This window comes from Hyperolius riggenbachi, chromosome 4, assembly GCF_040937935.1.
Source record: "Hyperolius riggenbachi isolate aHypRig1 chromosome 4, aHypRig1.pri, whole genome shotgun sequence".
In the NCBI taxonomy this organism is placed as follows: Eukaryota; Metazoa; Chordata; class Amphibia; order Anura; family Hyperoliidae; genus Hyperolius; species Hyperolius riggenbachi.
In genome coordinates, this window is record NC_090649.1 from 410,320,372 (window position 1) to 410,343,996 (window position 23,625).

At 43.7% G+C, this 23,625-nt stretch overlaps 1 protein-coding gene and 1 long non-coding RNA gene across 8 annotated transcripts in view; one reads left to right on the plus strand and one right to left on the minus strand.

Annotated features, from left to right (window-relative positions):
• The window catches only part of AFTPH (aftiphilin), a 91,309-nt gene that overhangs the window by 1,826 nt on the left and 65,858 nt on the right, over positions 1-23,625 (minus strand). For 6 of the 7 annotated variants that reach the window (XM_068232330.1, XM_068232333.1, XM_068232329.1 and 3 more), the window contains 2 exons: positions 15,101-15,161; positions 11,634-11,717 (listed from right to left, as the gene is read on the minus strand). In XM_068232330.1, coding sequence (XP_068088431.1) covers positions 11,634-11,717; positions 15,101-15,161 — 145 coding nt within the window. The remainder of the gene's footprint in view (positions 1-11,633; positions 11,718-15,100; positions 15,162-23,625) is intronic. The other variant, XM_068232335.1, reaches the window with a different exon arrangement.
• On the plus strand, positions 4,980-11,098 carry LOC137504225 (uncharacterized). The gene is made up of 2 exons (XR_011019447.1): positions 4,980-5,187; positions 10,644-11,098. It is a non-coding gene; the product is annotated as an uncharacterized lncRNA (long non-coding RNA).

The following is a 23,625-nucleotide window of genomic DNA, read 5'->3' on the forward strand; positions in this document are numbered from 1 at the left end:
CCCACCACAGCCCACACACTCCTCTAAACATCTAAGTGCCGGTATGGGCAATTTCATTCAACAATGCATTTTCAGATGAAATGCATGAGAAGTACCATTTTAACAGATCTATAAAAAAGATGGAACTGGTAACCATGATTACTGCCAGTATAAAGTCTTGACCAGGCCCTGGGTTTTGATTGCACAGGACTTTTTCATAAATGTTCTGAACTTACCCTCCCAACCTTAAAGAGGAGTGGCTCCAGGAGGAAAAGAATGCCTTCTTTTAACATACTGTAAGTGGAGGGCAAGTACAATATAGAGGGAGGGTATTAACAACAAGAGGGCACAACACAAGGACTTTAGCCGTGTTCACAAAGCCAAAGACTCCTATATTTATTTGGGGGGCACTCAGTTGTTTACAGAAGCATGAGGAGGACATTAAAACACAAAAACCAAACAAACTACTATGTCAAGCTTGCTTAAGCATAACGGACACACAAGAGCACAATGATTACAGGAATCTGGTAGCAATTTGATTAAGAACTGGATTCCTAACATTTTAGAAAAAAAACTTAAAAAATGACTGATGCATTTTCTGAAACAAAAGGACCACTTACACTGACGTTTCAGCTGCTTTACAGAGAAGTAAGACTGATTTTTCTCATCAGCAATTTGTTTGTAGGATGTTTAATAGCACCTATACATGTATACCTCTTTCCTACTATCTTCCAGTCTCGAAAAAGTAGACCTGCTTTGGAAAAAAGTCACTGGTAACAGGCTGCTAAGGAAAAGGATTCCACTTACACACTTTCTAGGAGTCAGTTCAAAAAGTCCAAAAACCAGGAAGACGGACATCTACATATCATAGCCATGTTGTATTAAATAACTTTTTCTGCCAAACTTGGATGAAATGTGTAACTTATACACAAATAAAGCTGGGAATCAACTTTAAGATGGCATTATTCAAAATTAAGAGATTTTGGCCTCGATTCATAAAGCATTACCTCATGCGGTAATGCTGAAAACAGCAGACTTTACCGACCACTTAGCAAAATGTCAATTCATAAAGGCTGTTACCGCATGAAAAGCTGACATTACCGACCAGGGAGGTAAATTACCGACTTGGCTGCAGTTACCGACAACACATGTCAGTAAATTGTCAGCAAATGTCAATTCATAAAGCCTTCAACATGCGGTAAGCCTGGCGGTAGTTACCGACACCTCTGGTGAGGTCTTAACAAGTTACCGACTGCTCTGACAGCTCTGATTAATGCAAAGTGCAGAGATCCGAAAGTCTGTTTGATTCATCTGTGGAGAGAGCCAGAAAGCCCTCTGTGTGAATCATTTCAGCAGGCAGGGAAAGACTGTGTGACTCATCTGTCTGAGTCATCAGTGGAAAGAGCCTGCTGTGTGAGTAATTTCTGCAGGCAGGGAAAGACTGTGTGACTCATCTGTCTGAGTCATCAGTGGAAAGAGCCGTCTGTGTGAGTAATTTCTGCAGGCAGGGAAAGACTGTGTGACTCATCTGTCTGAGTCATCAGTGGAAAGAGCCGGCTGTGTGAGTAATTTCTGCAGGCAGGGAAAGACTGTGTGACTCATCTGTCTGAGTCATCAGTGGGAGAGCCAGAGAGAGCCGTCTGTGTGATTCATTTCTGCAGAGCAAAGAGGGAATCGGGACACTGCTCTACTCTACCGCTCAATAGGCTGCGGTAATTTACCGACCTCCAAGGGCAGCTGGGGAAATCTTTATGAATTAGCACACAGACCGGGAAAATACCGAGTGCGGTATTTTCCCGACAAGATTTTTGTTATCGCACTGCTGTTTATGAATCGAGGCCACTATGCGGTATACGCAGACCTTAGAAAAGCCCCTCCACCAGCCAAGCTGCTCAAATCCAAATATGCACAGCAACTGCACTAAAACACAAGAAGGTAACAGTAACCACGGCAACACTAAACAGCTACCATACCCCGTGCCTGGGAGCATATAGATTAAGCTGACCAATGCTGTGCTGTATGTATCCCAAATGGCATTTATTATAAGCTGTGGAGACCCACACCATGCTGGCAGTGTGTAGGACGTCCTGCATAAGCATGGATTGTAACTAGGAGAGCCTTTATGAACACAATCCCAGATTCTGGACATCTTTATGTTGCAGAGATTGTGTGACTGGTCAGTCTTTATGTTCCCAGACATAGTCAGTGTAACACCAAAACAGAAAAAACACTCTTAAAGATTTAGCAAGCTCCGTCACATGACTTTCCCAGAAACAAGTCAGATAGGTCTGTTAAAAGGATGGCATAGATATAGATGGATTAAAATACAGCCGCCATTGTGCAGTAACCACTTCTGGATGCTGCAAATGAGCGGGTGGAGAAGACGACTATTGTCTTCCCTGTTCAGTTATGAAGGTTTTAGTGTATATTACAGGTTTTTAAACTCCACCTCTAAGCCTTTAAAGCAGAACTCCAGGCAGAAAACTTATGAGAAATTGAAAGTGTTATGTCAATGAATAGTTGATACAGCAGTGTCCTCCCATCACCCATCTATTCTATGACTGCTTAAAGGGGCACTATGGCGACAATTATGTTGTTCCATTATCCCCACCATCAGTTGTGCAATGGGGAGAGCATTTCTCCATAGAGCTTGTGTGAAATAAAAATAGTTCCTAACGACATTTTTCCTCTTGTAAACAGCGGATCTGTATCAGTAACTCAGCTATTAGTGATGGGCTGTCCTCCTGCTCACTCCTGACATCAGCCTTCCGTCTCTCCACCCACAGCTGATTTTTTAATTCCGCACACACACTTCAAAGCCACGTTTAGGCAGGCTACCCACATGTAGCTATAAAGCAGATACATTAAGAGACAGCTGAACAGCATTGAGAAGCAAGATGGATTGGAATCCATGGCTTTCTGGTCTGAAGGCAAAACCATAACCTCTGTACCACTGCTTCTGCTGTAAGATGGTTTGTGAGTTGTTTTTTTTTATTATAAGACTTTGAAAACTGCACTTCTGTCTTTTACCTCTAAAGGGCAGAATGTCTGCTTCAGAGGTAGAAGACAGAAGTGCAGATTTCGAGGTCTAATTAAAAAAAATGCACAAATCTCAAGTATAGTCCTCTGGGGCATATCTTAAGCGAACATAGGCGTGAATTATGTTGTTTGCTTGTTTATAGTTTTACAAGGTTAGTTTACTTTTTTGATCACACTGTATGCTCTATGCAATGTTTACATTTGCAACATTTGTCATTATTTCCTTGTTGATTTTCTTTTACCGCTTTTTACTGCTTGTATCCCAAAAATGTAAAAAACTTCAATAAAATCTTTGAAACACACAAAATAAAATGCACAAATGTGCTTACAGCAGAAGCAATGGTACAGAGGTGATGCTTTTGCCTTGAGACCAGAACGTCATGGGTTCCAATCCAGCTTGCTTCAATGCTGTTCAGCTACCTCTTAATGGGCCTGATTCACAAAGCGGTGATAACCCAGTTATCACGCCTAAAAGACTTTAGGCGTGATAACCTTTGCACTAGCTAAGTTATCACCGCTTTGTGCTGCTGATCGCGCGCAAAGTCCAGCGTGCAAAAGTCTGCGTGATCGCGTGCAAAGTCCGCGACACTTTACGCATGCAAAAGTCCGCGCGCGCGGCACTTCACGAGCTAACTGTTTAGCACGCCTGCGCTAAACAGTTAGCATGGCTTTGTGAATCAAGGCCATAGGGTTTAATGGGCGCATCGCGAAAGTTTTGCGTGAGGGAATTTCGCGCGAGTTTCTTTTTATCACGCCTAAATTGAGTTTAGGCGTGATAAAGGGCTTTTCGCAGGCGTGCAAACACTTTGCACCGCTTTGTGAATCAGGCCCAATGTATATGCTTTATAGCTACATGTGAGAAGACTGCAGAAATATGGCTCTGAAGTGTGTGAGTGACATTAAAGATCAGCCACGGGTGTCGGAGGCTGATCAGTTAGGAGTAAACAGGGGCACAGCCCATCACCAACACCTGATTTACTGATACAGATCAGTTGTTTAGAAGAAAAAATTGTATTAGGAGTTTTTTTTTCACAAAACCTCTATGGAGAAATGTATGCTGTCCCTATTACACAACTGATGGTGGGGATAATAGAACAGCATCATTTTCATCATGGTGCCCCTTTAAAGCCTTTTCTATGGTATTGTGGATGATAACACATATGTGGCTATAAAGCACACAGACCATGCCATACATGGGGGATGATGCGATCAGGCATAATTTACCCATTGAAAAGTCAACGTTTCCCACCCGATTTAATTAGTCACGATCACACAGATAATATTCACACGAAGCAGGGAATTTATTCACAGGAATCGAAATGTGATGATCATGTGATCAAACCGTCAAACTAAATTTTAAGGTGCTAAAATATATAACTGTTCATGTAAGAATATTTCACCATATGCATATTCACTCTGATTATTGCTTGGAGTTCTGCTTTAAATCTCACCCCTTCATATGCGGTTAGTATGGAAGCTCTAAGAAGGTAACGTTTAGTTGTTTTGTTGATGCTTTTAGATGCCAAATAACAGCTGAACTAGTCTACCCAACTTCCCGGAGTTTCCATAGTAACAGTAGAAAATGGACAGAGGAGCAGGGTGAGCCTTAAACAGGCTTCGCCTTTTTCCAAATGCAATTTTTCAGTATTTTGGAAGCCTGATGTTAAGTCTCACCTGCCACAGAAGCCAAGCATTGCCCTCTTTGAATTGGGGAATGGGTTAGTATAGCCGATTTTCAAAGATGCTGAATGAGATCAAAGCCTTTAACAACTTTTCCTGGTTGCTATAAATAAACAGTGCAGAAAATCCAAGTATAGCTTTAAATTCTGATTCTTGCCTCATTCACATCATTACGTTACCTGCTAGACCAACGACTGCCAGGTACACCTGAATAGAACTGAATACAGAGCGTGCTATTCTTGATTTCCTTCTAAAAACATTCTATTGTTCCAAAAACAGGACGCACAGAAGTCCAGATAAACAGCGGCTCAGGTTGCGATCGGATTCATTTTTATGACCACTTCCTTCCACAAGGATGGATTTAAAGAAAAGCTGAGACGGACCGGGAAGTAGAAGATAGATACTTACCTAGGGAGAGGGAAGCCAGCGAGCGGTGCCAGGGGCAAGGAGAACACAGGAAGCCTCTCGAAGCTCCTGAGACTTTCCTCGGTAAGTATATATCTTTCGCTTTCCAATCTGCCATGGGTACATTTTAAGCCTCTTTTCTACAAAGCATCGAGTAGAGACTGCATTTCCTGGATAACTTAAAGACATTTCCACTGTCAGGTTGAGCAGTGTAAAAATAAATACAGCAACTTATGCCCTTTCTGTGCATATTGCTGACCAGCGATGAGTTCCAGATGAATTCCGAATGGGTTTCATTTGGAATTCATCCTGGTAATTAGAGCACCTGAGCGGGTGGGTGAGGGAAGGTTAAACTTACCCAGAAGCCGTCTTCTTTAATCCTTCCCACGCTGCATTCCAAGCCGCGTCATGTGACTACCACTTGCTTCCTCCTTCCGGGACGGATTAAAGAAGATGGCTGCTGGGTAAGTTTAGCCTTCCCTCACCTACCCGCTCAGGTGCTCTAATTATCAGGATGAATTCCGAATGAAACCAATTTGGAATTCATCCGGAGAGCATCCCTGGTGCTGACATCACCAGTAAGATGGTGGCTCAAAGTAGACAACATATACGGTATTCTATAGGAGAATGTAAACTGCAGCCATTCTTACACTGTTAATGGTAGGGTTCTCAAACTTTGCACAGTTGGTCACTGGGTGACGGGGATTAACATTCAGAAAAGAAGGTGGAGCCTACAAAAGCCAATCAAAATTCACCTGTTGATTTTCACGAAAAATATTTAATTGCTGCCATTCTTGCACTGTTAATGGCGCAAGCCTCAAACCTGGTACAGTTGGTCATTGGGTGACTGGTGTTCAAATTCAGAAAAGGGGGTGAAGCCACAGCCAATCAGATTTGTTTAATTTCAATGCAAATTACTGATGCCAAAGAAAGCTCACAAACTAGGTCATTGAGTAATTGAGTAATTCTGTGTTAGGGTTAGAAAAAGTTAGGGTTAGAAAAAGTCAAATACATACCCGGGCAACGCTGGGCCATCAGATAGTATTTTAACATAGAAACATAATGTGGTAATTGTGCCTTCTACTTCAAAATGCAGACTGTTACACCACATTTATTTGAAGCAAGTCTTGAAAAAGGAATTCATACTTTGTGCACCACTGACCCTCAAAAGATGTTCAGACTAAAACCATATAGAGTGTTTGCCAATGTCACACACACACTGAAGTATTTATTCCACGTATAGGTGCTGATAAAATGCACTCCTTTGTGCCGGTGTTTGTTTCGGCAGTTCAACATAATTCTTACCAGCAACTGTGAACAGACTGCAGGAAAGGCAGCTCTCCACATAGTAAACACTGAGGCTTAACCCTTTCAGTGCCTTCTGCAAAAGTGAAACTTCAGGGCTGTTTTAGGATTTTCATAAATTGTAATGAAGGATCTTTTTTTCCATATTTCCAAGTTATCATGCTGTGGCTAATCTTTTAGAACAGAGAGGAAGATCTGAGTTTAGTTCTACTTTAATTCTGATGTAATTTTGCAGCTCATTTGTGTTTTCCAATGAAGTCTTGCATCTCTCACACTGCGACCCACTGACCAAGACAGGAAGGAAGAGGTGTGGTGAGCAGGAGATTAGCCACACCTTCTCTCCCAAAAGGCAGCAGGTAGCTTAGGGCAATTCTAAGACTGAGACCATACAGAGCAGCGCCAGTAACAGGTCCACTATTTTATACATGAAATATCTGGTACCAGGACCTTATTTGAAGCTCACACTTTTATTGCCAACATAAGGTCAGGGAGCCATTCCATGAATAAAATGTATGTTTAGACAGGGGGCTTCAAAGAAATCAGTCCAAAACATTATATGTGCTCATTTATTTACTAAGAAAACTACTGAGATATGTATACAAATTTTACTCCGTCTCCCCATCATAGCTATCTCAAACTAAAATTTTGGCTCTAAAACATTAAACACCGTAAAAAAAAAATATATGAATCACTTTAAGACTGGTCTGATGTCATTTGAATGCATACTGGTATTTAAAGAGGAACTCCACTGAAAATAATGTAATAAAAAAAGTGCTTCATTTTTACAATAATTATGTATAAATGATTTAGTCAGTGTTTTCCCATTGTAAAATATTTTAAATCCCTGATTTATATTCTGACATTTATCACATGGTGACATTTTTACTGCTGGCAAGTGATGTAGCTGCTGCTTGCTGTTTTGGCAGTTGGAAACAGATGTAAACAGCTATTTCTCACAATGCAACAGGGTTCACAGACAGGAAACTGCCAAGAGTATGTACTCAGAATTTCTTTGTGGGAGGGGTTTTTACACAATATCAACCATACAGAGGCCCCTGTTTGTGAAAAGGAATAGATTTTTCATGTAAAAGGGGGTATCAGCTACTGATTGGGATAAAGTTCAATTCTTGGTCGGCGTTTCTCTTTAAACTTCACTGAAACCAACTGATATCATTGCCAGCTACAAGACAAACTGACTGAAAAAAACAAATGGTAATTGGCTGTACTTGCAAATGTTTTTATTTTTTTTTTACCTTTGCTTTATTTTAAGTTAAATGTCTATCACTTCTATGGTTTACAGTTTTAAATTTGCACCTATCTAGCCCATACTATGGTAATGCAAAGTAATGTCCTGCACCGAGATCATAGACCGCAAGCGCGCATCACCTCCTGCTTGGCCCATTGCCAGACAGGGGACACCATGAACTAATGCAGTGTTCCCTGATGGCCTGTTTTTGGCGGTGCGATGTGGAGGGTGCAACGCTCCGTGTCGCTAACGCCAATATACAGTGTGAAACCCGCCTCAAGGTTTTCTGTTGTGCACCCCTAAGGGTCCATATAGACTGTTGCACTATAGCAATCATAGTCCTAAATTCTGCATTCTCTGCTCCATGACTGCTCTGCAACTCCATGTCTATGGTGGGCAAAAGATTCAGTAAATAGATGGGGACAGAAAGAAAAAAGGCATCCAAAACCTGTAGATGGGCTTGGGCGTTGGGACATTTGTATTTTGCATCTGATCTGCCTTTCTAGAGTTTGATTTTTGAATGGGATCTTATGAAGAAGGTTAAACATATTGCATTTGATATGCTTAGTTTTCCAACAATCTTAACACAGACTAGCCTATCCTCCTGCATTTGAAGTGCTTTAAAGATTGGGCATTTAACAGGTGGATGTGTGAACAAACTGCAAATGAACTGCTTAGTCAAAGGCAAATGAAAAGTTATTAAAGTGAACATTTTTAAATGTTTATTTTCATGTTAATTCATTACATGGGCCCCTGGACGCGTACGAGAAGAATCGGCGCTGGAGACTTGGGGGCAGGATACAGCCGGTATGGCTGATCCTGCTGCTGCACAAGGTCCCGGCCGTGTTAAATACTATTCCCCCTCCAGGCCGCCATGTATGGTGGGGAATGAAATAATTCGTCTTCCAGCAATTGCTGGAAGCCGAATTATTGTGTTTTAAAAGTAACTTCAGCTCAGTCTTCTGACGGCGCCGAAGTTACTCCCTGTGCGCTGCTATAGCCGTAATTCCTATTACGGCCTATGGTGGCGCCGGCTGCACCCAAGTCTCCTGCACTGGATTCACTGAGTTTGCCCTGGGCATCAGTCCAAAATCCTGTTTAACCTAACTTTATTTTTTGTTCCTAATAAATACCCCACCTCCCATGCTTACTAAGCATTGCACTGCCGATTTGATAACTTCAGCACTGTACTGAAATCTGTGAAGATCTGGCCTGCAGCAGGAAAGCTTTGGTGGATAATAAAGGAAGGGGACATGCTATGTTCAGTAATCTTACATGAAAGCTTCCATACAGGAATATGTGCTTGTCTGAAACTTTAATCCGAACTACTAAATCTGGCATAGAGCAAAGCTCCTGAGGTCCAAGCTAAAGCTGGATAAATCCTAGAAGGCAGAGTACTCATAACAGGAGAACCAACATATCGGTCAGTTATCCGTGGAGGTACATCCTCCCTGCCTCTGGATTAGGCTTTGTGGCACTCACATTCACATGGTTTCTATATCCCCATGCACTAAGTCCACCCAGATACATAAAGAAAGGATTCAGAACATGAACTGAGAAGGTGCAGTCTCAGATTCTACCAGAAGTGATGCAATTAGTGAAGTTAGTTTAAAGGGAACCTGCAGTGAGAAGAATATGGAATCTACCATCTTTATTCCTTCTGCTTAGTCGTTATCCAAATTCTCTTCCTTTTTTAAAGACTGTAATGGCAGTAAATGTCATTTGTTTAGATGGCAGCATCCATATTTCTTTCACTTCCTTTTCTCTTTAAAGCTTAAAATGAAGAATGTAACTCTCTTCTCTCCCCCCAAACGCGCACTCACCCCATGCACACCCTTCGGGCATCAGGGGTCAGGTAGTCTGGAAAGCCAGGTCCAGTTGTCTGAATCCATGGAGCTGCTCTAGCCTGGATTCTAGGTCTATATTGCAATAGAACGTAGACAGCCTCTACATTAAAAAAAACAAATAGAAATTCTCTCTGTTTGTCAACAGTCCCACCTATGGGAGGAAGCGATAGCCCTGGCTGTAAACGAATCGTTTTTGCTATTTAGATCAAACAACCCCTGGCTACTGAAGGTGCGTTTGAGAAGTCAGAAAAATCTACCAAAAAATTCTGGTTGATTTCCCCAGAATGTGATGAGAAGTAAAGAGGTGGAGACTCATAGCTGAGGAGGCTGGGTCTGATGACACATAAAAGTGAACACTGGACATGCCTGGCTCACATCCTGACGAATAGCCCAATAGAGGGGGCGGGAAACTCATCAATGGGCGGAGCCAGCACGCCATAGTGGGACTGTGGGAGCTTTTCTTGCACGGCGTCCCACGTGGTAGCCCGGCTGTTATCTATGCTGGATGAACTGCTGGCGGGCAGAGGAAGTATGCCATAGCCTTGGCTGCCATCTGCTCACCATTAACAGTGATCCATCCTGATGCAGATTACCCGGATGAACTGAAGCCACGTTTATCACAGTGGGTACCCATGGGAAGATTTGAGCAGCGGAGGTGGTGAGAACATTGCAGGCAACTGCTGCGCTGCTTTTTGAATTGCTTATCAACCACTCAATCTCTCTTGGGGCTTATGCACTAACCAATGCTGATAGCTGCTGTGCAGGTTGACTTCATGCCCCCTATGGGGAGCTTATAGTGTTCTACTAGTAGCTGCATCCACATTTATGTTTGTCTGGGCCCATGTGACAGTATGCAAGGTGTTGGTGATTGGAAGTGCCGGCATAACTTAGTTAGGTATTAGCTAATGTCTAGCATATCCACTGGGTGCTCTAGCTCCAGCAAGTGATTTTAGCTGGTTTTAAAAAATGCTGATTTTTGAATGCAATCAAGCAAGTGTGGTATTCATTTATAATGAAATAAATTTGTACTATCTGGTCTAATGTATCTAGAACCCTGCCACGTTTTTCCTTTCAACAGTCCCACCCTATGGGCTGGAGGAAGCGATATCCCTGGCTGTAAACGAATCGTTTTTTCTATTTAGATCAAACAACCCTTGGCTACTGAAGGTGTGTTTGAGAAGTCAGAAAAATCTACCAAAATGTGAAGCTCCATCAACTGCAGCAGTACACACCACCCGCCTCAGTCTTTTTCCCGAATGGAAGCCTCAGTGAGCCTCAGCTGGTCCCCTGAACTTTGTGGTTCAATGGTGGATGGAAAGCCCTCCAGTAATGCAAAGGCCAGAGCATGGTTACATTGGATTGGAAAAGTGCACCATCAGATCACAGCAATCCTCAGAGAATGAACGGACCATGGCAAGCAGAAACATAAGGCTGCAAATTATGCAGCTTCAACTTTACTGATAATCTCAGAGTTTCTTTCAGACACGATAGTAGCGAGCACAATTGCCTATGTCTATACGAACCCTCAGATCCATCGTTTAACCTCAACGATTGTGTTTGATTCAGTGCCAACTAAAGTTAGTAGAGTCATGTTAAAGTGCGTGAGAGTCTCATTGGCAATATCCACAGGAGGAGAGTCTTGGTGATCATGTCTAGGGGATAAATTCATGGAGAAGCATGTGATCTGTTTGATCAGCTGATAGATTTGCAAAGCTCTGATTTGATGGCATCACAGCCTGCTTCAGCATATGATCATGTAGCAAATCAGAGACTTACATACCTAATCACCTGACCGAACTGATCACATGCTTCTCCAAGTGTTCTCTCCTCTAGTGATGGTCATATCTAGAATAAACTCATGGAGAAGCAGGTGATCTGTTTGATCAGCTGATACATTTGCAAAGCTCTGATTTGATGGCATCACAGCCTACTTCAGCACATGATCATATAGCAAATCAAAGACTTACATACCTAATCACCTGACCACATGCTTCTCCGTGGATTCTCCTAGACATGGCCATCACTAGAGGAGAGAAATAACACAAATACAGCCAGGAGTCTTGTTTGTAGGAAAGCCACAGTGCTGCCGCCGTTCATGCTTTCTAAGGCAACCATTCTGACACTCAGCTGACCTGGGAGAGAGGTGGTGCTGCTAAAGCCACTGTCATCCACGGGCCCAAAGAAATCAAGATTCAGAAGGGTGGAACCTCCACTAGCTTGAAATTCAGAAATCATGTTGGTAGTCAGCCGTAAAGAAGGTAAGCCAGAGGAAGGGTTGTGTGTGTAAAAAGGGGGTAAGACAAACACTTAAACATGCACATTATCACTGCTACGGATAACGCAGTTAGTTTATACCAACAGCTTAAAGGGTTATTGGCAATAAAGAGTGCACACAAAGAATTCACAGTCAACAACAGGATATAACTTGAGACAAAGTACATTGGTATACATTTATTGTATAGTAAGCAGAAAGGAAACACACACTTCTACAACTTAATGGGAGACAATCCAGTATATCTGCAGTGACTGTATCCTTGTCGCACTATATAAATGGTCATTGTAGTGCAATGTAATGATGCAGAAAACTTCAATACTGGGATTGTAGTGTTAAGCCTGATGTCAGGATATCAGCCACCAATAATGGCCCCCTAGTGAGCAATCTGAAGCTGAAGATCATGAAGCAGGCTGGGTGTCGCTATAGCAGCAATGCTGCAGTTCGCGCCCCGCGCAAGGGTTCCAGCGATCGTCAGACCCCCAATTACTTTTCCCTCCACGTTGCTATGATTTAAGAGGGGGAATAGTATTAAATGCCGTTGGGAATTTGAGCAGCAGCAGGGAGTGTCATCATTTGGCTCACCCTTCACCCAGCTCACCGGCGACGTTATCATACATACTGTACGTGCTGATCCGCTGTAATTTAGCCCTGGCTACACAGAGGAGCCACAGAGCACGTGACACTTTATTACTGGTCTGTAAGTGAATTTCTGCAGAAATGTTGCATCATCTTCCCATCCTGAAGAATTTTCCCTTCCTTCTAGCCATTTGGCAGTGGGCTAAATCTCACCAAGAGTGAAGCTTTCATCCCTGCCTCTCTCTTCCTGTCCCAGAGATCACCAGGATTTACATCACAGCGTGGCCTACACAGGCACAGGAATCAGGAACTGAAAGTGTTGTGCAAACAGGAACCTGAAAACAATTCTTATTTTCCAAGCTTTGCTTAAAACTAACTAAAAATATTTGAAGGACTTCACATTGAATTCCTAATTGCTGTAAAAGACAAGTGTAACCACTGTAACCTGTGTGCGAGTTGGAGGCGGGGGGGGGTTGGGGGGGAGAGTTAAACTTACCTGTCTTGACACCTCTAGCCACTGTGCTGCACACTACTCTCCATCTGCCTGACACTTCCACATTCACAGCGAGAGTTCCTGCTATGAAGGCAGAACTGTGGGAAGAATGCAGCGCAAGTACCAGCACAGGTAAGTTAACTCGCTCTCCCATCACTCGCACACAAACAGGTACAGTTTCACAATTTGCACAACTGTGCTTGCTAATACCTAGTTATAAATAAATAAATAAATAAAAAAAAATCGGGATTAAACTCTGACATAAAATTCTATAAAAAAGTGTTTTCCTACATTTTTTTTATGCCCATACAGTTACCATATTTGCTTTTGTGTACAAACAATATTGTCTGTTTAAAAAGTACAAGTTACCAAAGTACAGTTTATCTGCTCTGAAAGCTGCCATTGCCTTTTATGTCATAGCTGCTGTATTTATATATTAAGATCTATCTAGTGTTCACTTCTCAGCGCTCTCTGCTTGTACTATGTGTGCAGCTCAGTTTCAACACTAATGCTAATGTTTACTAATTGTAGTTGACAAACAAGTGTAAACAAAAGATAATGTTATCACCTCTTTGGATTCAGCAACAAGCTTTCCACTGAAGAGGAAAGTGCTATGTTTAACTGTTTGAGCGCTGCTCTGCCATCAATTTTTTGTGATAGTAGGTTTTATGCTGTAAATAATATTTTAGAGCAAAGAAGAAATGCTGAGTTTCATACCACTTCAAGGTTGCATCACACCACACTACTTACTATAAAAAGATATTCTGGTGGTCCTCAAACTAAGGCCCACGGGCCGAATGTGGCCCCCTGAGGCTTTTTTACCCCCCCCCCCCCCACACACACACACAATGTATTACTTATAGATGTGGTCAGCTACATCTTTAAATATTGGTGGTCCGCATATAGAATAGCAGTGCTGGAACCACCCATCCACATGGAAGCCAGAAAGCAGTAATTTGCTAGTTTCCAATCAAATTCCACATCAGGCGACACTGCTGTCCAACTGGACTGCAGGTTGTCACCTGGATATGGTTCACTGTCTGGCCCGCAAAGTCTTCTACATAATTTTATGTATACTCCGGCCCACCAGCAGTCTTAAGTATATTGACCCGACCCTCAACCCAAAGCGTTTGGGGACCCCTGCTCTATTTGATGTCTACCGTGTTATGGGAAAAGGGTGTAAACAACTTTTAGTGGTTTGTAAATGGTGAAGCAGTTGCCATGATACAAAACTGGAGCCAAATCTGGAGACTCACTTAGAAGAAGACATGAATGGAATTGTCTCCCATTAACAAGCAGACAGAGAAGTTTGGATGAAATATACAACAGGACAGCAGCAAGAAGATGAAACCAATGCATTCAGGCTTTCCTTCATTGACCGACAAAAGGCTGGACCTCCAATACTGCAGCAATGGAGTAAGAGCATAAGCTACTAGAATGTTGGGGGCTCCCCACCATCCTGCAGTATAGGAAGCTACAGTCATACTTACTATGTGGTACTCAGTATGAATGAATCAGAAGAGCTCACACAGTCTAGCACTACTCAGAATATAAAGCCAGCAGCAGTACGTAGGGTACTGGAAGGAAATTGAGGACAGAACTGGAAATGTAGAGCGAAAGGAATGTACTGAGAAAAAGTAACCAAACTGTAAACATACCTTGTTCTTCAACTGGCAACAAATCAGTGAATAGATAAATGATAACAATATGAATATGTAAATTTACTGAAGCTTTCTAGTTAAATTAGTAAAACAGCCACTTGCTTAAAATCCCTTTATAGCACAGTGGCTCTCCCGACCCCAGCATAATAGTGTGCACAAATCACAACGCCATCTGTTGCCCAATTCTGGTATCACAGCATAAAGTACGATGGCTCCTCTTCTGTGAACCATGACTGGCTCTTTTCCAACAATCTACCTTAACAAGCCGATACTTGCAATGGAGGCTGTGTGAAAGGATCCTCCTCCATAACTACAGCAAGGGATCCCAAGCAGATGGAATATTTCCATTCAACACAGAAACCCCCCTTTACCCCGTGTATGTATATATAAAGATGGTCTGCCCTCTGTGCTAAGTATAACCACTTAGACCCAGTTATTCATGCTGAGAAAAGAAAAAAAAAGAGGAAAGAAAGCCTGAATTTCCCAAGAGAAAACTAATAAGACAAAGGAAAGATCAGCAGAGAGAGGAGTGTTTACACTGGAAAGCCCTCTCATGTCTAGTTGTGCTGCTAGAGGCTCTGTGGAGAGACGTACCATCTAAAGGGTTGGTAAGGCCACTGCTACTCCAGTCAAACTGGACAGGCGGGAGGGACTCCTGCAGGGAAAGAAGACAAGACAATGACGTGTTAATGACTACATTTTTTTCTCAACTTCTCACAAATGATAAAAGCTTGAACGTTTGTAGATAAAACAGAAAAACCTATAAAAGGAAACAATATATATGCATAAGACTGCCATCTGTAGTAGCAGAAGGATGACCATACTTCCCACAATTCATTTGTAAACCACACGCCATTGTCTGCAGTGCCAAGAAGATGGACGTCCAACCCTAAACATTGCAGTGGCTCCAACACAGTACTAATGGTTCAAAAGCAGGCGCCGGGGCTGCCCGCTATGTAAATTTTGTTTATAAATAACACACGCAAATGTAACTTTATTACTGCTTATCATGGCTTTGCAAGGGTAGGTTAAGGGCACCAGGGGGTGGGGGGTGGTTAAGTGTTAGGCACCAGCATGTGAGGGTGAAGGATTAGGCACCAACAAATTACTGTATATTACTGGGTAAAAATTACCGATATTTTACTATCAAAATGAAGAAGTAGAATACCGGTAATTATACCAATATTCTACTAGATGCAATCCCCTGCACCTTTTTTTCATGTATGTGCTAGAGACCCCCAATAACAGTATAAAGTGTAACTTAACCAGATGGGGACCGACGCAGTACGAGTCTATGTCCAGCAGGTGGTGCTGCCGCTCTGACTGGACATAGATTCAATGTCGCAGTAAACCAAGCGTCCCACCGCGATCGTGCGCACCTGAGAGAAAAGATTAAGATGTCATATGACAGCTGACATCTCCCCTCAGTGATCAGAAGCCATCGTGTTTGGCTCTTGATCACTATGATCGCCGGTGGATCGTTAAAAGGGTTATTAACACCCATAGTGTACACACATGTAACCGACAGGTTTGTAATTTATACAGTGCTGCCCATAATTATTCATACCCCTGGCAAATTTTGACTTAAAGTTACCTTTATTCAACCAGCAAGTAATTTTTTTTTTTTTTATGGAAATGACATAGGTGTCTCCCAAAAGATAATAAGACGACAATGTACAAAATGCATTATTAACCAGAAATCAGAAAAACTTTATTTCGCCAAGCATGACTGGGTCATGCCCGGAATTGTTTTTGTCACAATACATCTGGATTAGAGAGAGACATAGATAGAGACATAGATAGATAGCAGCGAGCCATAGAGGCATCGGTTAGCGTGAGTTAGCATTTCATTTCATTGCAATACCACTGCACATTGCATTGCTCCATGCGATTGTATTTCACTACACGTAGTATTGCATTTCCCTATACATCCATAAAGCATCACAGTCCCTAGTGTGACACCGCGATGGTTAGTCTGGTGGGTTGGTTGGTGTGGTTGAAAGTTCTGCCATGGTACAGACCGCCCCGCAGCTCGTCCGGGTTTGCATTGATGGTAGTATGTGGAGGGAGTTCAGGAGGTTGACCGCCGAGGGGAAGAACGAGTTCCTGTGTCTCGTGGTCTTTGTGGAGATGGCCCGAAGCCTCCGGCCCAGTGGCAGCAGGCTGAAGTAGCGGTGGCCTGGGAGAGAAGGATCATTGGCAATCCTCAGAGCCCTGGACTTGAGTCTGTTGTTGTGTAGCAGGGCAAGAGAGGGGAGGGGGCACCCAACGATCCTCTCCGCTGACCTAATGACCCTCTGAAGTTTGTCCTTGTCATTTGCAGTGGCCCCAGCATACCAGACCAAGATGGAGGAGCAGAGGATTGACTCAATGGTGGCGGTGTAGAAGCTGGTTAGGATTTTTTGAGTCATGCCAAACTTTCTCAGCTGGCGGAGGAAGAAGAGTCTTTGCTGGGCTTTCCGTTGGGTGGCAGTGATGTTGGGCTTCCAGCTGAGATCACTGGAAATTATAGTACCCAGAAGCCGGGCACATGTCACCCTGGCTACCTCGGTGCCGTCAATATAAATGGGGGGCGGAGGGGGGGCAGACTTCCTGATGTCAATGATTAGCTCAACAGTTTTTACAGTGTTAAGCACCAGCCTGTTCTCCTTGCTCCAGTTGCAAATTCTCTCCACCTGTTGGCAATACTCTTGGACGTTATCCCTGGTGACAAGGCCAATGATGGTGGTGTCGTCGGCGAACTTGATGACCTTTACGGAGTCTGCCTCCGATCTGCAGTGGTTTGTGTAGAGGGAGAACAGCAATGGTGACAGAACGCAGCCTTGGGGAGCACCTGTGTTCGTGATCGCTGCTTGTGAGTGGATATCGCCCAGTTTGACGACTTGGGATCTGTTGGTGAGAAAGTCTGTGATCCACAGTAGTAGGCTTGGGTGGACTCCGAGTGCAGCAAGGTCCCGGTGCAGAATGCGTGGGCAGATGGTATTGAAGGCCGAACTGAAGTCCAGGAGAAGTATTCTAGCATACGTGTCCGGCCTGTCCAGGTGGTCGTTGGTGAGCTCCAAGCAGATATTGATCGCATCATCGGTGGACCTGTTTTCCCTATAGGCAAACTGGTAGGGGTCTAGGACGGGTGAAGTGGAGAGCTTGAGGTAGGCTAGGACTGCCCGCTCCATGGTTTTCATGATTACAGACGTCAGGGCTACGGGTCTAAAGTTGTTGAGATCGGTGACCATTTGTTTCTTAGGGACAGGTATGATGATAGACCTCTTAAAGCAAGTGGGGACCTTGCCTTCCTCCAGGGACTTGATGAAGATGGCGAAGAGGATGGGAGCAAGTTGCCGACAGCAGGTTTTCAGGCAGGCTGGAGACACTCCGTCGGGGCCGGAGGCTTTCCTGGCATTAAGTGTTGATAAGAGGCGCAGGACCTCGGCTTCGCTCACCACCGAGGGAGAGGGCAGGTTGTTGTTTGCCAGGCACAGGGGTGGGGTAGCCGGTGCCGGGATTCCCTCCGGTACTCCCTGGTTCTCGAACCTGCAGTAGAATCTGCTGAGTTCTTCTGCTAGTGTCGGGCTGGGTGTCGCCTGCTGGGGTTGGGGCTTGTAGTTAGTGGCGGCCTTCAGCCCCTTCCATACGGCACGTGAGTTGTTTGAGCAAAGGTTGTGTTCCACTCTTTCAGCATACTCTTTTTTGGCAGCTCTCATCTCCCGATTGAGGTCGTTTCTTGCCCTTCTATAGTTCTCTCGGTTGCCGGACCTGTGCACAGCCTCCTTGCGCCTTCGCAGCTGCCGTAGCTTGTTGGTGAACCACGGCTTGTTGTTCGGGTACAGCTTGAAGGATTTTGCTGGTACACAAGAGTGCTCACAGAAACTGATGTATGAGGCAACGTTATCTGCCCATTCATCCAAGTTTGGCGCTTCCAGGGCCTTCCAATCGGTGCATTCAAAGCAGGCTTGTAGTTTCAGTTTTGCCTCGTTCGACCAGACCTTGGTGGACTTGGTCGGTTTAGCTGATTCCAGGCGTCTCCTGTAGGTTGGGATAAGGTGGATGAGACAGTGGTCCGACGAGCCCAGAGCTGCTCGGGGGACTGCTTTGTATGCATCCTTCAGTGCCGTGTAGCAGTGGTCCAGGGTGTTCGGGCCCCTGGTGGGGCAGGTTACATGCTGGTGATAGCGCGGCATCTCCTGACGCAGATTGGCCTTGTTGAAGTCACCCGCGATGATGAACAGTGAATCCGGGAGGGATGTCTCCCACTGTGAGATGGTCTCGCTTAGGACGAGAAGGGCAGATTTGATGTCTGCATTGGGAGGGATATACACTCCAGCAAGGACATAGGAGGAAAACTCCCTTGGTGAGTATGGCGGCCTACAATTGATTAGCAGTAGTTCCAGGTCTGGAGAGCACTTCCTAGCGAGTATCGTTGGAGGGGGGCACCATGAGGAGCTGATGTAGAAGCAGACGCCGCCCCCTCTCTTTTTCCCTGAGAGGACAGGGTCATGATCTGCTCGTATGATGCTGAAGCCCGGGAGAAGGTGGGCGCTCTCGGGGATGTCCTCATGCAGCCATGTTTCTGTGAGGCAGAGGGCCGGGGTGTTACTGACGAGGTCCCTCCTGTCGCAGAGGAGGCGCAGTTCATCCAGTTTGTTTGGGAGGGATTGGGCATTTGCCAGGAGGACTGAGGGGATGGCTGAGCGTAGGCCCTTCCTCTCTAGCCTCACGCGGGCACCAGCGCGGCATCCTCTCCTCCGCTGGCCTAGCCGGAGTCTCAGGGCAGGGTCCAGGACCTGTCGTATGTGGTCCCAGATTAGAGTGGTCAGGAGCCCGGCTTCAGGGGGAGGGGGGCCCGGTGGTTCCCATCCTAGAAGCTGTTCCCTGGTGTAAGTGGTGCATGTGGCGGGGGGCGGCCTGGGTGAGCCGCGGCTGCTGGTGCGAGGGGTGGTGGGACACCAGCGGGGGGTGAAGGAGCATGGCATTCTGGGGCAGTGCAAAACAGTCTATCACATGCGCAGTGCAGTCTGTCACATGAGCAATACAGTCTATCGCCTCAAAAGTGCGATGCAGTCCACATGAATAGTGCAATACAGTTCATCCCATGAGCAGTGCAGTACAGTCCTACAGTGCAATACAGTCCATCACATGAGCAGTGCAATACAGTCCATCACATGATCAGTGCAATACAGTCCTCTTGGACGTAGACCTACGTCAAGGAGGACATGTGCGCTCTCACGGCCGATCGCGCACGTACACGCGCGCTCCCGGACGCGGATCGTTAGCCCAGGAATCAATGAATCGGGCCATGGTGCCTGATCACTGATTCCTCTCCCCCGCAGAAACAGCGACAGCTTCTCTTGGAAGCCTTGCTTTTTTTTGCCTCCTACGTCCCTCTAAGCGTACATGTTACGCTTAGAGTGACGTCATGTAAAACTCAAAAGTAAAACTACATCTAAATGTAAAAAAAATAAAAATCAACACATATTTGCATAAAAAAAAAAATTACTGTTTACATCCCACCCTCCCAAAAATACCCACATAAAATGTTTAACAATAAAAAATAAAAAACAAATTACAAAAAAAAATGCAAATATTTACCTAAGGGTCTAAAGTTTTAAATATCTATGTAAAGATGAAATATTTCTATTTTTTTTTTTTTATTATTATTATAAGCTTGTAAATAGTGATGGATGCAAAACGGAAAAAATGCACTTTTATTTCCAAATAAAATATTGTCGCCATACATTGTGACATAATTTAAACGGTGTAATAACTGGGACAAATGGGCAAATACAATACGTGGGTTTTAATTATGGAGGCATGTATTATTTTAAAACTATAATGGCCGAAAACTGAGAAATAATGATTTTTTTCATTTTTTTTCTTATTCTTACTGTTAAATTGCTCTTAACAAAATGTACCACCCAAAGAAAGCCTAATTGGTGACAGAAAAAGCAAGATTTAGATCAGTTCATTGTGATAAGTAGTGATAAAGTTATAGGCTAATAAATGGGAGGTGAACATTGCTCGGATGCATAAAGTGAAAACGACTGAGGGCTTAAAGAGAACCAGAGACGTTGGAAAAAATATGTTATACATACCTGGGGCTTCCCTCCAGCCCCATAAGCCAGGCTTGCTCCCACGCCGCCGTCCTCCGCTGCCTCTGTGGGCCGGTACTGGGTCCCGTACTTTCGGCCAGTCGACGCAAGCGCAGTGCGTCACTGCCGGCGGACGCGGCCAATTGTAAGCAAGAGCAGGGACTCCTCCATATCCTTATGCATGCGCCTCCATACTACGCAGGTGCACGCGTAAGGATATGGAGTGAGTCCCTGCTCTTGCGTACAATTGGCCGCGTCCGCCGGAAGTGATGGGATCCGGTAGCGGCGATAGAGGCAGCGGAGAACGGCAGCATGGGAGCGATCCAGGCTTATGGGGCAGGAGGAAGCCTCAGGTATGTATAAAAGCTATTTCATTTATTTAATACTGTTCGTCTCTGGTTCCCTTTAAGTGGTTAAGGAAAAAACATTTCTCAGCTTTTAAAGTATCCAGTCCAAAATTATTCATACTCTTCACAAACTGTCACAGTTTGTGGGAAAATCTAAAGTTCTATACCATTCCAAATAGTCCAAGCTGTTCTAAGCTGTTTAATCAACTCAACAGGAGAAAAACAGCAGCTCTCTGCAGTTTTGTTTGTGGACAATCATGGCTAAGACAAAGGAGCTCAGTGAGGACCTGCAGCTGTGCATTGTGGCTGCTCACAAGTCAGGAAAGGGCTACAAGGCCATTTCTAAATGTTTTTAAGCTCCAGTGGTTACAGTGCAAAGTATTATTTAAAAATACAAGATGTTCCACACTGTGGAAAATCTCAGAGGACGTGGTCGGAAGCCAAAAGTGATACCTGTGCTGGCCAGGAGCATAGTGAAAGGGGTGAAAAAGAATCCAAGGATCACCACCAAGGTGATCCTGGTGAATCTGGGCTCTGCTGGTGGTAATGTCTCAAGGCAGTGAATCCAATGGACACTGCACACTGCTGGGTTCCACGGATGCAGACCGTGGAGGACGACACTTTTCCAGATAAGGCACACAAAAGCTCGCTTAGCCTTTGCAAATGCTCATCTGGACAAAGAAGAAGATTTCTGGTCTTCTGTGCTATGGTTAGATGAAACAAAAATGTAATTGTTTGGTCACAATGATGTTTCCTTCATTTGGCGCAAAAAAGGAGAAGCCTTCAACCCAAAGAAAACCATCCCCACTGTCAAACATGGTGGTGGGAACCTAATGCTTTGGAGGTGTACAGAGTTCTGACTTGAATTCAATTGAGAATATGTGGAGGGAGCTAAAGATTAGGATGATGGCAAGAAGACCCTTCAACCTGAAAGATTTGGAGCTCGTTGCTAAAGATGAATGGGCAAAAATACCTGTGGAGACATGCAAAAAGCTAGTCTGCAATTATAGGAAGTATTTGATTGCTGTAATAGCCAATAAAGGCTTTTCTGTTGATTATTGAGAAGGGTGTGAACAATTTTGGACTGGGCACTTTTTGCTCAAATGTAAATAAAAGCTGAGAATTTTTATTCCCACAATAATGCCTCTTGCATATGGTCGTCTTATTTTTGGGAGACACCTATGTCATTTCCCATCAAAAAATTACTTGCTGGTTGAATAAAAGTAACTTTAAGTCAAAGTTTGCCAGGTGTACGAATTATGAGCAGCACTATACATATTCTAGTCTATATAATGCAGCAATTACATAGGTTTGTGAATATATCCAGTATATCTAATCCCTTGCAAAGTTATAGATTACTTTGTGCTATATCGAGTTTTATGGTTGCACGCACTACCAGATGCCACCAGCAGGTGGCACTGAAAGAAAAAGGTGAAAGTTTCACCTCTGTCCTTATATACCCAGTTTTATTTTCAATCCATGGTTTAAAAAAAATGACAATTGAAAGCAGGATAAACTAATAAGCCAGTAAGACTGATGCAGATACACTTCCTGTGACCAATATAGACCACTTTTATTTAATAAGCATGTACTAATAGCTGAAGGCTAAATAGAATATTAGGAAGCGGATGGTGGAGGGGGAGGGTGAATAATAGTGTATGCTAGGAAGACTGTACAAATTGGCTGTTTTTATGAATGTCTGTCTGTTTTTCATGCGCTGCCTATTGGGAACCACAGCATCATTACACATAGAAAGGGAAATCGTATACAGGTAGGGAAATACTATATATTTTAAAAAGTTCCCATCTTTGTAAGGCAACGTCAGACTTACGTCCATAACCTACAGCTGCTGTCAGCAGACCACATATCACAGATCTACTGTTTTATTATTACTTTAGTCCAATGAAACCCCAAACTTGCCTTTTCAGCTCTGAATAAAATCAGGAAGGTTTAGAATCGCTGTCAGCTTGTTATTGCGGTCTGTGTCCCTGCCGACGAATCCCTATTCAGCTTTGTGACCTTTGGCAACAACTCGAGTGACAAAGGGTTTATTAGGCAATAAAAACCTAAAAGCGATTATATATAAGAAGGGGGGGGGACTTAATTAGTGCCCTACATGAGTGCACCCTAAGCGACAGCACTGCAGCTAAAAGCAATACAATGTGCTAAGGTCATAATGCAGCATACAGGAACAAAACATGTAAAATGAACAAATAAAATAATAAAATAAAATGAACAAATAAAATAATAAGCACCCGGTAATTCAAAAATGAGACTGCTAGTAAGAGTAGACAGTGTTAGTCCAGAATAACTAAATATTAAAAGATCAGTGCAGGTCTCTTCAGTCACGGCAGTTCTAACGTACTGGGCGCGTTGGGTCCACAAATACAATGTCCCTCTGTGACCAGGATACAGCGTGAACACCACCACCAATAAATAAGATCAAGGCTTACCAGCCTAAAACAGACAACATTATAAGGTGGCTTTTATGAGCAGAGATAGTCTCCATTATACTAGTAAAAGGATAGATAGATAGATAGATAGATAGATAGATAGATAGATAGATAGATAGATAGATAGATAGATAGATATAGCAAAAAACTGAAGAAACTTGAAGAATTTATATGCAAAAAAATACAAAAGATTTTTTATTAAAGACAACACTTGTGCAAAAATATTTATAAAA